Below are 12,607 nucleotides of genomic sequence, written 5' to 3'. Positions count from 1 at the left end.
TTTGCTTGGTTGATTGTGCTGTGGAGTGTGAACAGTGACATCAAATATTGTAGATGCTTTAAAGCTGCATCAGTAGTTCGGTAATATATTCGAGTGTAGACTTCCCCCTCTGCTAAAGGTAGAATAAGTAGGCTTACATATTAACTCATTTAGTGCCACTTATGTATTTATACGTCATTCAAAAGCCAGCGCTTGAGTCCCATTGACGTATATAGGTATATGTCGAAGTGTGTTTTCGACGGCTGGCACAAGAGGGGCGCTCTCACGCTCCCTGTGTGTAATTTTGGAGCTGCTGGGATTCGTAGTTGTAGTACAAAATACAGTAGATCAAAGCATGAAGTGGAGTAGCTGGGATCAGAGAGCAGAGCAATCTGTGATTCGAAACTACAGCAACAAAGCTACATCAATTCAATGTCGGCACACTCTTGACTGAGTGTCCCGCGGGGTCCGAAGCGTTTACTTCGAAAAAATTAGAGTGTTAAAAGCAGGCCCGGTCACCCGAATACTGCAGGTAGGAATAATGGAATAGGACTCCGGTTTTATTTTGTGGGTTTTCTCTCTCTGAACTGGGGCCATGATTTTTTGCATTGTGCTGTACTTTGCATATTTATTTTACAATAAAAAAACATTTGTAATACAATTTTCAGATGTCTTTTATGTCACTGAAGGCAAAATTATAACATTCAAATCACTGTTTTGGTTGACAGACTCCCTTTCACAAAAAATCATTTTTCTTAGCTTTCTAGAAAAAAAGTGGTCTTTTTGATGAAACTAGCCTCTATTCAACTTGAATAGAGATTAATCAAAAATGGAACAAGGTGTAAACAAACGTTTTTTTCCATGACGAAAAAAAAAAGTTTCTTCTTTCATTTGAGCTATTCTTTGTTTTCGGAGTCTTTGTACAAAATATTCTGTGGGTCTTGAAAGACGACTCAAAATGGCCAGAAAAGCTGGCACAAAAAAAGCTGAGTGGGATGGAGCGGGAGATCGACAGGCAGCGTCTGCAGTAATGCGGACTCTGCACCGGTGTGTCGTGGTGAAGAGGGAGCTGAGCCGAAAGGCAAAGCTCTCGATTTACCGGTCGATCTTTGTTCCTACTCTCACCTATGGTCACGAGCTTTGGGTAGTGACCGAAAGAACAAGATCGCGGGTACAAGTGGCCGAAATGAGCTTCCTCCGTAGGGTGGCTGGGCTCTCCCTTAGAGATAGGGTGAGAAGCTCGGTCATCCAGGAGGAGCTCGGAGTAGAGCCGCTGCTCCTCTGCGTTGAGAAGAGCCAGATGAGGTGGCTTGGGCATCTAATTAGGATGCCTCCAGGACGCCTCCCTGGTGAGGTGTTCAGGGCACGTTCCACTGGTAGGAGGCTCCGGGGAAGACCCAGGACACGCTGGAGAGACTATGTCTCTGAGCAGGCCTGGGAACTCCTCGGGATCCCTCGGGAAGAGCTGGATAAAGCGGCCGGGGGTAGGAAAGTCTGGACTTCCCTTCTTAGGCTGCTGCCCCCGTGCCCCGACCCCGAATAAGAGGAAGAAAATAGATGGATGGATGGATGGATGGATGTATGGGTAAGCAAGTTGAAAATAAACAGTGGACTGTGGTTTTTGCTACATCCACCTACTCAGTTAAACACTGGCTCTCATGATTGCCTTGTGATGTCATAGCAACTGGCCAAAGGGTCTTGTGATGGTCAAAAATGCACTGCACAAGGTACTGTACTGTACATATCCATACAGTGATGAAATAACAAAATATTAATACTTTGTCACAGTACTTATGTATTTTTGGGGAGTATCTGCATTTTACTTGAGTTTTTAATATTTCTGTCAAGTTTAAAACTCCACTACATTTCCCCTTAGCATTTTAGTTACTTATGACAAAATAGAAAAGTTAGGAGGAAGGAACATGGATGTATTATAAGGAAGTCTGGATACAGCTGTGGGGGCTAATACATTCCTATGAGAGTTGCTCAGTGGCGCATGAAGCAGAGAAAACTCTTTTTCCGGGTTTAGAAAAGTGCAAAATGCCCGGATCTACTGGCCCATAGAGCATGCGTGGAAGTGATTAACGACAGCCGAACGCGGCCGAGTGTACCCGAGCATTGATTTCGACTCACTGGCTCGCTCACACAGATGACCCGAGTGCTCGAAGCGAACAGCGCCGGTGCACGAGCATTCCTCTCGTAGTAGCTTAGTTTATTAGCAACAGCAGCTAATCGGCGGTATAAGGACAGCGCTGTCGGTTTTAATATTGACGTGATTATCAGATAAATGTATATTTATCCCTCTCTCCCTCTACACACACACACATACACACACATATATACATACAACTCATCAGGGAATCAAATCGTAATCACGACCGGAGAAATCAAATTAACAGAATCAGAATGTGTCGTGCCCATAAAAAGGTAATAAAAGGTGATGCTTGTAATATTGCCCTGTGTTTTATCACACAGCTCAACTTTTAAAAATACTACGTTTTGTACCTTTTAGTAACTGTCACAAGTGCTCTGCGCTGCTCATTAATAACCATTAGTTTGAATACAGACCGTATACTGTATATACAGTCTCTGATACAGACACGGTAAGACGTCCATATTACAGGCTTTACAGCCAGCAGCGTATGGATGTTTTGTAAACTGGTAAAAATTATGAATTGTGATTAAAAACTGATTTGTGATTTCTGATTTATAGCAAAAATATCCATTACTACGGCCGGTACGAAGCCTGTGCTGTGTCAGAAGCTCTTAGAGTTACATGCGCGTTCACGCGGTAGAGTCCCGCAGGTCCGATGCGCATTCATTTTATGTCTGTAGAAATGTCCGAATTCCAAATCTTGATTCGTAAAATAACACATTTTACATCTTTAGGACTTAATGTTTTTAATAATGGCTATGAAAAAAATGCATTCTGAAAAGTCAACATGTCTCAAAAAAAAATATCCTGTGATTTAAGGAGATCTCTTTCCCAATGTTAACAAATGGGGAAAAGTCTTTCTGGGCCAGTGTGCATCACGTGACGCTGTAGTTCTACTTTCGGCCACTATGTAAATTTTGCTTCAGATGGTGGCGCACTTCCTGGGGGCTTGGGAAGGAAGGGACAGACGGACAAATGGAGGAAAGGGAGGTAAGGAAAAAATAGTTTCTGTTCTTTAAATCCTTTAAGTTGTGAAAAAGACCTTCTTTTTATCAGATTTGATGTACACTCCATTTTGAAGGTAGTGTATGAAGAATACAACTCTTACCCCTTACTTTTTTTTTAATCATTCGCATTTACTTGTGCTTTTTTCAAGTTCAAAGTTATATTCTAATAGACAAGTTTAACTTCTACCAAAGTAATTTTCTGAGAAGATATCTGTACTTCAACTCATATAAGGCTTTGAAGTTATTCATCCATCACTGTGCATACACTCTTAGTGTGGAAGGGTTGCTGTTGTCGTAAAACATACGGTTACAATAGCAGAGCCCAACACACTGAGATCAACCTGTAAAATATATGCCAAACATGCTCACTGACATGCATGCATAGAGGTCACTTACAGACTCGTGGCCCGTCAATTCAGCCAGAACAAAGCAGCGGTACGGCTGCTGGCCAAGCAGAGGTTTGTTGTAGAAGCCGTTGTATTTCTTCTCATCACCCATAGTGAAGATCTCAGGCAAAGCGTCCAGCTTGGCAGTGATGTAGGGTTGCAGGAAGTCCTGGTTCTTTCTCTGCAGACTGCTGTTAGCACTGGCCTCCAAGAGCTGCCAGACAGATGAAACACAGGCCACTTTGGATCGAGCATAATATAACACAACATAACATAAAGATTATCTCTGTAGAAGATTTTTTTTTTTTCCCTTGTGTCTTCTTTTACTGGAGAACAGAGGACAGTAAAAGGTTCTTCCCATGTTATTTCAGTGATTTTGATCTAATTTATGTTTTTTTCCTCTTCCCAAGTGACATTTGTTGAACAAATCCTATCCAAATTATGTCAGTGTTATTTCTGAGTCGATTTAAATTCTTGATCCTTCACAAGTCGAGTTTGACAGTTCTTCAACAAACAAACAAACAAACAAACAAACAAACAAACAGGTCCTTCCCTGATATTTTCTTTGTCACTGCACTCCAAAGAGATCCTTAGAAAGTGTGGTGCTAACACCTGCTCAACAAACTCCCCTTCAGGTTCTGATAACCAACACTACTTTGTTAGGCATAACAAAATGTTTTTATAGTAAATAAATTATCAAGTTATAAACTCAAACCTTTTCAACTTAAAGTCCTGTCCGAGAATGAAACCAGAAAGTGATATCGATGGCATGTCCTTGGATTAAGTGTGAGGGTGGAGTCTAAAACCGCACCTGCCACTTTCACTTTTCTGGTGGTAAATGAATCATATTTACATTGACAGTGTGTTTATCAGTGAGTTTTAGAGATGATGCTAGATGTATGTTTGAACCTCCAGTCAGTATGCTTAGCCATTTATCCATGTCCTGACTTCAGCTCTGTGTGTAGCACACACACATTTAACTGATATTCATGTTTTTATCTTACTTTCAGAAAGAAGGAGAACAAGTGTATTCCTCAAATAATAATTACAGTTTATTACAACTTAGGTGTTATTTTTGTAGTTTTCTCCATCATCATTATCAGTTAGGATTAGGGGACTTTGAGATCTGGAAACCCAGCATCATAGTACAACACAGTCAATCGGATCAAGAGACTTGTGGTCAGACAAGTTGTAAACAAATCACCAGTTTATCCAGGTTAATATGCCATGTATAACAAAACATACAACAAGAAAAGAAAAAAAAAGAAAAGAAAGACAAATTAGCCCACCATCTACTGTTGACATCCATAGACCTTTAGAGTCCTTTTGATTTAAATGGGGATCAACTCCTTTCTCAGATACGTCACTGTATTGACTGAACTATAAAGCAGGTCCTCATTGTAGTTCAATTCCAAATCTCTGGTTTTAAACCTATCATGTCATCATTTCTAAAATACTTTTTCAAAAATAATTTTCTGTAACAGTTGAGGTTTTTTAAAAGTGCATCCTGTTACCAAAGTGTGTTTTTCCAGTGTACAAATATTTGTTGCTATGTAGCTGATAGTAGGTTTGCTAAGTATTGAGTATTATAGTGCATGCTTGAGAATATCAGAGACCCTATGATTCGACAGGATTAATTTATAGAGTTTGATGATCGGTTGTGATCTTCAGAGAGAGCACAGCCACTCGGAGCTTCATCACAGAAGCTGGGATGTTTTTATTCTTTCAAAGTATGTGTGTCTCTGTGTGTGTGACAGACATCTTACCCCATCAACTGCTTACTGTATCCACTTTGTATCGTTTTAGAGCCAAAGCCAGCTGCCACTCATCAATGTTTAAGGTGACACTGAGATGTAGAATAAGTTGTCTTTGTATTTGGTAGAGAAGCTTCAGTCACACAAAGACAGCATTTGCAACCCAGTGTCTTGACTTCTAAAACAAAGCCATTTTATAAAGACAAGCGGTCTGATTTAGCCACCAAAGTGGAGAGACATCAGATTTTGCCTTCTGGGAAAAAGGTACAAAAACAACATAGATTTTCTTCTGGTTTGTTTATTATACTGAAGAAATGGTTCATGTTATTTGCTGGGAAAGCTTTTTTTGCAGATTCATGACAGAGCTAGAATTACCGCCATGTGTTTGTTTTCCTCCATGTACCAGTCAACTTCCTCTTACAGTTTACATCCATTTCTGTGAAAACATGGATGCTTCACACACATCTTCCCCCCGCAGCACAGAAGATCTCTACAATCAGCACAGTTTACAAATCAGTCACCAATTCAGTATCTGACCAAATTCCTTCCTTTCTGTTCCTGAGATATGATGTTGAGTAATGGCCAGAAAAATGTTTTTGCAAAATATTATGATGTCACAATGAAGTTGACCTTTGACCTTTTGCATATAAAATGTCATTACTTCAATTTTTATATCCTATCTGACATTCATTCAAATCATTTCATTCTTGAGTCCAAGTAGATATTTATGCCAAATTTAAGGAAATCCTCCCAAGGCCTTCTTGAGATATTGTATTTAGGGAATGAGATGGATGCAAGGTCACAGGGACCCTTGACCACCAAAATCTCATCAGTTCATCACTAAACCCAACTGAATGTTTGTGTCAAATTCAAAAAAATTCCTCAAGGCATTGTTGAGATATCACGTTTAAAAAGAATTCAGTTCAGTTTCAATTTTATTTATAAAGCCCATTATCACAAATCACAATTTGCGTCAGAGTGTCTTTAAACCCTCGGACTAAGGAAAAACAAATGAGACAGACAAGATCACAATGACTTTGACCTTTGGCCTGTGACTACTAAAATCTAATCAGTTCATCCCTGAGTCCAAGTGAACGTTTGTGCTAAATTTGAAGAAACTCTCTCAAGGTGTTCTTGAGATATTTTATGCTGAAGTTGAAGGGCAGAGAACTACACAACATAGTAAAAAAAAAAAAAAAAAAAAAACAGGTCCCTATAACCATAACCACTACAGGCCTACATACCTCATGTATGTCTATTTCTTCAGGGTTCTCCCATCTTCTCAGAGAAACCGGGGTCTCGGGGACAACCACTATGTAGTACCACCTGTATCACAACAGCAACACAACTGCGTTACATGGATATGCCACAAAAAACAGAGCTTTAATGTGACTGTTTCATTTCAGTCATCTATTGCTTATGTTTTGGTGGTGCTTGAAGGACTTATTTATATGTTTTTATACTTTTTACACTCATGCCTCTTCTAGTAAACACAGATTGAATAGGTTTGCCCTGCCACTAGTAAAAGATCATACATGGAGTCAGTTGTCGTGTTTTGTTTTTACATTAGCCCCACTTGTCTTTTTACAGCCTACTTGTGTGCAATTTCTTCAGAGAAGCAAACACTTGAAACACAATGTCCAAAGACTTTGCTGTGCTTATCTTAATGACTGAACCTGGCAATAATAAAAAAATACTCTAACATAATTGCAGGCTTTGCATTGGGATTGTCTTTGCTGATCAATTGTGGTTTTAAAGGTCAAACCTTTTATTAATTGATTTCTTGTGTCATGAGAGAGCTCAGGAGGCACTGGGGGTCAATGTCAGTATGGTCATGTGGTTTCAGGCTGTAATTATGTTGTGTTGTGGGACTGAATGTTCTGTTTGCTTTTGAAACTGATAACTGGCAGGTTATGAACAGGACAAGAAGTAAATAAACCAGACGAGTTTGTGTCAGAGTCATTAACACACAAAAAACTTTGTCTGTGTACTTCTTTGTATGTCTACAATTAGCCCCACAGGTTATATTGTTTTTAATGTTAAAGGGGCACTGAAAGGTGTTTGGACCTGATTGTAATGTAAGAATTAATATGATTTTTATTAGGGTCCCATCACCTAAACCAGTGCAAGGACCCCATTAAAAATCATTATGTTTATTATTGTTGGGGTCCAAGTCCTGACTGGTGCAAGGACCCTATTGAAATTGAAGGAATTATTAGAGCCTAAACACTGAAAGTAGTGTGTGAGAGCCTTAGTTAAATGCAAGGAATTATTAGTGGTTTAAGCCCAAAGGACTGAAACTAATGATTGGAAGTTGTGTGTATATGGTGCTGAACAAACATGACGCCATTTGGCTAGATGGGGATGCTATAATTAAAACCCCCGAATTACATGTTGAAAAAGGCCATGTCCCTCACACTGTAAATTGGATTGACTTGAACTATGACACTCTGCACAAATTCTGCCCAAGAAATATGACCCCAATCGGTTAGATGGGCACGCTTTGATAAAAGGTTAACTTTGAACAGCTACAACTCCTACTCTGAAGGTTAGATTGACTTTAAATTCAACAAACAAATCCAGCTCAATAAGCTATAAAAAAAAAGCCACACAAGAACCACTAATGTCCGCCTGCCTAGATTTTCCACCATTTTAAATTTTTTGAGAGACATTTCGACATCGCTAACAAAACTGTGGGTGCAATATGTAACACATCTTTTGTGTAGATCATCATCATTAGACCATGCTTATCAAAAGTTATCAAAGGCTTGTTTATATCTCATTGCATTTTGAAGATATTGACCATTAAACTTTAGAAGGGGCATGACTCAGCAGATAAATAGACCCAAGTCCATGACCTTAAAGCCGAGCCTCACAAAAATGGCAAGCAATGTCTACATAATTACTTGCAACATATCCCTAAAATATTGAAAGTTTATCAAATTTAACAGAATGGGGTGTCACAAATACAAAGAAAAAAATTTAAAAAATGGGTACAGCCAAACAGAATTCAGAGTGTAAAACAGAAAAGGTTTTTCCAATCATTACAAAACTTGCAGGATATGTTGAATAATAATGTTGAACCTCATGTGTTAAATTATTTTGAAATTGCTCAAAAGGGGACACTACCAGTTCCAAACAAGTGCATTGACCTTCTGCAAAATTTGTCCATAAATCAACAACGGTTTGCCCAAACATCATCAAAATCAATGTATGTTTTTAACTAAGCCATTGAAGCATGTTTCCATATTGTTTCTCCAACTAACCAATGGGAAGTGTATGTTGCCAAAGAAGAGTTTGGTCAGTCTGAGATTTGGACATAAATGGATGTGTGATTGTCATAGTGTAGTTATCTGTAATGCAGGTGCCATGAACTGTAAAGGTCTCTTTATCCTATCCAGACTTGAAGTTTTAAATGTCTATGCTGGCTTGAACCCCTGAATCGTTGCTTGTGGCTATATTCATCAGGGCAGGACATCAAACAGTGGAAGAACCTTTTAAACATGAAGGAAGAATTACAAGAACTGAGCACAGAATGGTGTCAAAAAGCCTTTGCACCTCAATGATGCTGTATTGTAAAAATTGTCGAATTGCATTGCCATGGTGTGGCATCCACTTTGCTTGTTTCACCATAAAACAGGAAGTTGTTGTAACTACAGCATACAGTGTCCAATCTGAAGCAAATTTCTCATGCTTGATAACAGTTCCGGCCTCATGATATTATGTTGCCAGACTTGAGTCATAATTATAGCACCAGCCTCTGACAACTGAAATTGACATGTTTCTTACATGCATAGACACCTCCTAATGGGTTGCCCAAATCCAGTTTAAATGCAGTAAGAAAGGTTTGTTCCTGCAGTAAATACTAATCTTTGTGAGACAACCTCCAAATGTGTTACTCCATTTGTCGAGAAAAATTTACAGAGTGACTTTAACCAAATTATTCTGAATTGTCCTATTAAAATCAGTGTGCAACGTTAAACTTTTCTATAGATATTTTGGTGTGACTGTTTTGTATAATGCTTGTATTTTATTTATTTTTACACATATGATGATATTTTAGAATACATTAATCTATAACTAGTCATGCACTTGTCTACCTAAATGGATAAATATCTACAGATTTTCCATATAATAAGCTTAAACTTTATTCATTTTTTTTAATGACTTTTCATACTCATATTAAGGATATTTTAGAATGTGAATCATTGCTATTTCATTATTATATTTCAATATCCATCAGTATATTCTAAGACAATTGGTCAAGTTATTACATTATTGGATTTTATTACATTTATGGGCATTTTCAGGTATTGATATCATTATTGGGTGCTACAATCCTGAACTACTTTCCACAAATTTTAAAGCTGATATGTAGAGAGGAGAGAAGACATTACAAAGCCATCTTTGAAATCCTGAATCATCCCTTAATTTTTCAGTGGGGTTTCCCCTCAGACAAAGTGGACAGACCTGACGGGAGCTCCAGCAGGGACCTTGGACAGACTGATGGTCACTTTTCCACCATCCTCTACATCATGTTGGTATTGTGCTGGTTTCATCTTTAGCAGGTCTGGAGCTGTTCGAATGGAAACCTGCTGCTGGAGGCCGCCGGCACCGTTTCCCCTGCTCATCAGCACAAAGGAATAATCTGTATCTGGCTGCAGCTGTGTGATCAGCTTCCTCTTCAGGTTGCCTTGAACCTCCACACTCTGCTGGTTGTAGAGGATCTGAAGCCAAGAAGAAATTCTTTACTAACATTGATACATTTTGATAGATTACATAATGTTTACTACACTGGTTGTCTACAAAACTGGTTCTAACAACAACAACAAAAACTTTTCTAAAACAGAAACATAATTCTTGAGTTTGTAATAAATAACACTGAAATATTTGTGCCTTGGAAACTTGGATTAAAAGTCAGCATAATGTAATGTATTAATGATTAATCATTTCATCCTGCTCTTCCTTCCCTTTCACTTCTTTTCTGATACGCTGCTGGACAGATTCAGGTTGAAGTGCTGCCAGTAAGGGCGGTGGAAGGATCCAACAAACGATAGCCTTTCATATAAGAGTATCATCTGAATGTGATATTTTTTTTCTACACCCTACCATGTGCCCTTTTGCATAAACCTAACCATTCGTGCCTGCATGTGCTTGTGATGGCTTAACATAATCGATGAAGCATCATCCACCAATGTGCTTGTGTTAAGATCACAGTAGCAACATCCCAGAATGTCAACAGCAGACGCAATATGATACCTAGAGCATACAATGTAGATGTGGAGGTTCACTGCAAAGCAGCAGCATGTGATGACTTGGGATTAGAATGTGTTGGCTTGTCTGGCACTGTGCAAAAGAAGGACTTTTACCTACACACATCTTTAAAGCCCACTGATAACAACATTTCTTGTTTGGTTAATTCATAGAGCAAACAGACAGAAATATTGAACAATAATTTGCTATTTGATGTACCAGAACTAAATAATTTATCCATCTGCTCAGCATTTCTGTGCAGCACCTCCAGCTGTAACACAGATGGCCAGAAACTATGAGAAGAGTTTCTGTTCAGGCACAATGGTGCCAGTCCTGGCAAACTCAATCTAAGACTTCAGGAAGCTGCGCACAGTCACTTCTCCTAGATGTTGTTTGGCAAAAAATAGCTCCAGCACCAAAATCCCCATAAAATTGTTGGTTGGCATATATGTTGACTTTGCACAGTGCCACGTTAACTGCTTCCCCTGTTTCCAGTATTCATGCTAAGCTAAGCTAACCTTGTCCTTGCCCCAGCTCAATACTTAATGCTTATAACAAGACATCAATCTCATTCTTGGAAAGACAGTGATTAGTATTCTTCTTTCATAAAGATGGCTGCAGTTTGATTGCTTGGCAGTGGAACTTCTTTACTATAGCAGACCACATTTATCAGAACTTTTAAAACACACATTTCTTTAAGTTTTTTTTCTCTAGCATTTTATCAAAAGTTTCATTAGTATTTATTTCTGCATTATATGACCTGCTTTTATAGCTGAGGTTCTAAAGTTATGAAGGCGGCTGCTGATGCGAGGTACCTGGGCAATCCAAATCCCCCCATTTTACTTGTATAAATGTATATGTTTCACGGTGCAAACTTTGTGACTTTGCTGCCTCCTGTGTGCTTTGCTTTGGATTGTCTGAGGCATTCTATAACTTATTGTTAATGTCACAAGGTGGTATACAAATAAAGCATGATTTACTTGATTATTATTATTTAGCTGCAGATCCCTGGTCATAAACTTTTGTTTCTGTCCTTTTACTTATCATCACAGCTCCACAGTGCCAAAGGCTGAGCGACAAGACAGTCAGGCTCCAAAACAAACAGCCAGTCATAAAGTTGAGTTACAAGCAGAATTTACATGGTACAAATTGATTTTCTAGATGAAATATGGAGTAGCTGTTCCATTAGGGAGTTCAAAGGAGAGAATCTCAAATATCTTATATAAATGTAAAACATGCTTTTCATTATTATAGTCATTAAATCATATTATGTTAAGGATACCACCTCCTATCTACACTGCAGTCACATTTATTGTGTCTATCTACCTATGAACTAAAACCCATGGATGTGTTTGTTATATTAGCCCTTTCTCATTCCTAACTCATAAAACAGAATTACTTTGTCAGTGCTTTGGTTGTTAGTTTGTGACTCCAAAAGGTACCTTTTGTGTTGGCATGAAACGCAGATGGACGGCGTCAGCTGAGAACGTTGCCAGACTGAATTGGTCATGGTGGTATTATATGCCAGTGGATTGCTGGGTAGCACCTACTGCTAAAGTGACAAACAGGCGGCTTCACTTGAGAATGTGGCTAGATGGAACTTGGGCACGTGGGCATGAACCGTGGCAGGATGGCAACATGATGAAATGTTGCTGGTGATGATGTAATATAGTGAGCATGAGGGCACCTAAAGGGAGGGCAGGAGGGCCAGTGGATGGGTCCCACAAACAATATTCACCCCAGAGTCTGGTGTTCTCTTCCCTTCTGATTGTGATGTTTGTTTTCTATACCTTACCATGTGCCTCCTCCCCCTAATCCTAACCATCTGTGCCAGCATATGCCTTTGTTGATGTTCCAATGTTGGTTGCCATGTGCATGTATTGTTGAACCATGACCATGCGTAGGCCTGGGCTATATGGCAAAAAATATTATCACAATAATTTTCCCCATATTGATCAATATTGATATTTATAAAGATATATAATTCGATAACGTTGCTCTTTCCCCGAGTTTTTTTATTAAGTTGCCAGCCAGCGCCAGCATTTTTGGTCATATTTAATAATCTTTCAAGAC

At 38.9% G+C, this 12,607-nt stretch overlaps 1 protein-coding gene across 1 annotated transcript in view; it reads right to left on the bottom strand.

Annotated features, from left to right (window-relative positions):
* ptprfa (protein tyrosine phosphatase receptor type Fa) overlaps positions 1 to 12,607 on the bottom strand; it is a 223,900-nt gene that overhangs the window by 54,794 nt on the left and 156,499 nt on the right. Inside the window, 3 exon segments of the mRNA XM_042512701.1 lie at positions 3,538 to 3,741; positions 6,526 to 6,607; positions 9,752 to 10,008. Of these exon segments, the coding sequence (XP_042368635.1) occupies positions 3,538 to 3,741; positions 6,526 to 6,607; positions 9,752 to 10,008 (543 nt within the window).

This window comes from Plectropomus leopardus, chromosome 3, assembly GCF_008729295.1.
Source record: "Plectropomus leopardus isolate mb chromosome 3, YSFRI_Pleo_2.0, whole genome shotgun sequence".
Taxonomy (NCBI): Eukaryota; Metazoa; Chordata; class Actinopteri; order Perciformes; family Serranidae; genus Plectropomus; species Plectropomus leopardus.
The sequence above is the reverse complement of the archived record's forward strand: the minus strand, read 5'-3'. Positions and strand labels throughout refer to the sequence as shown.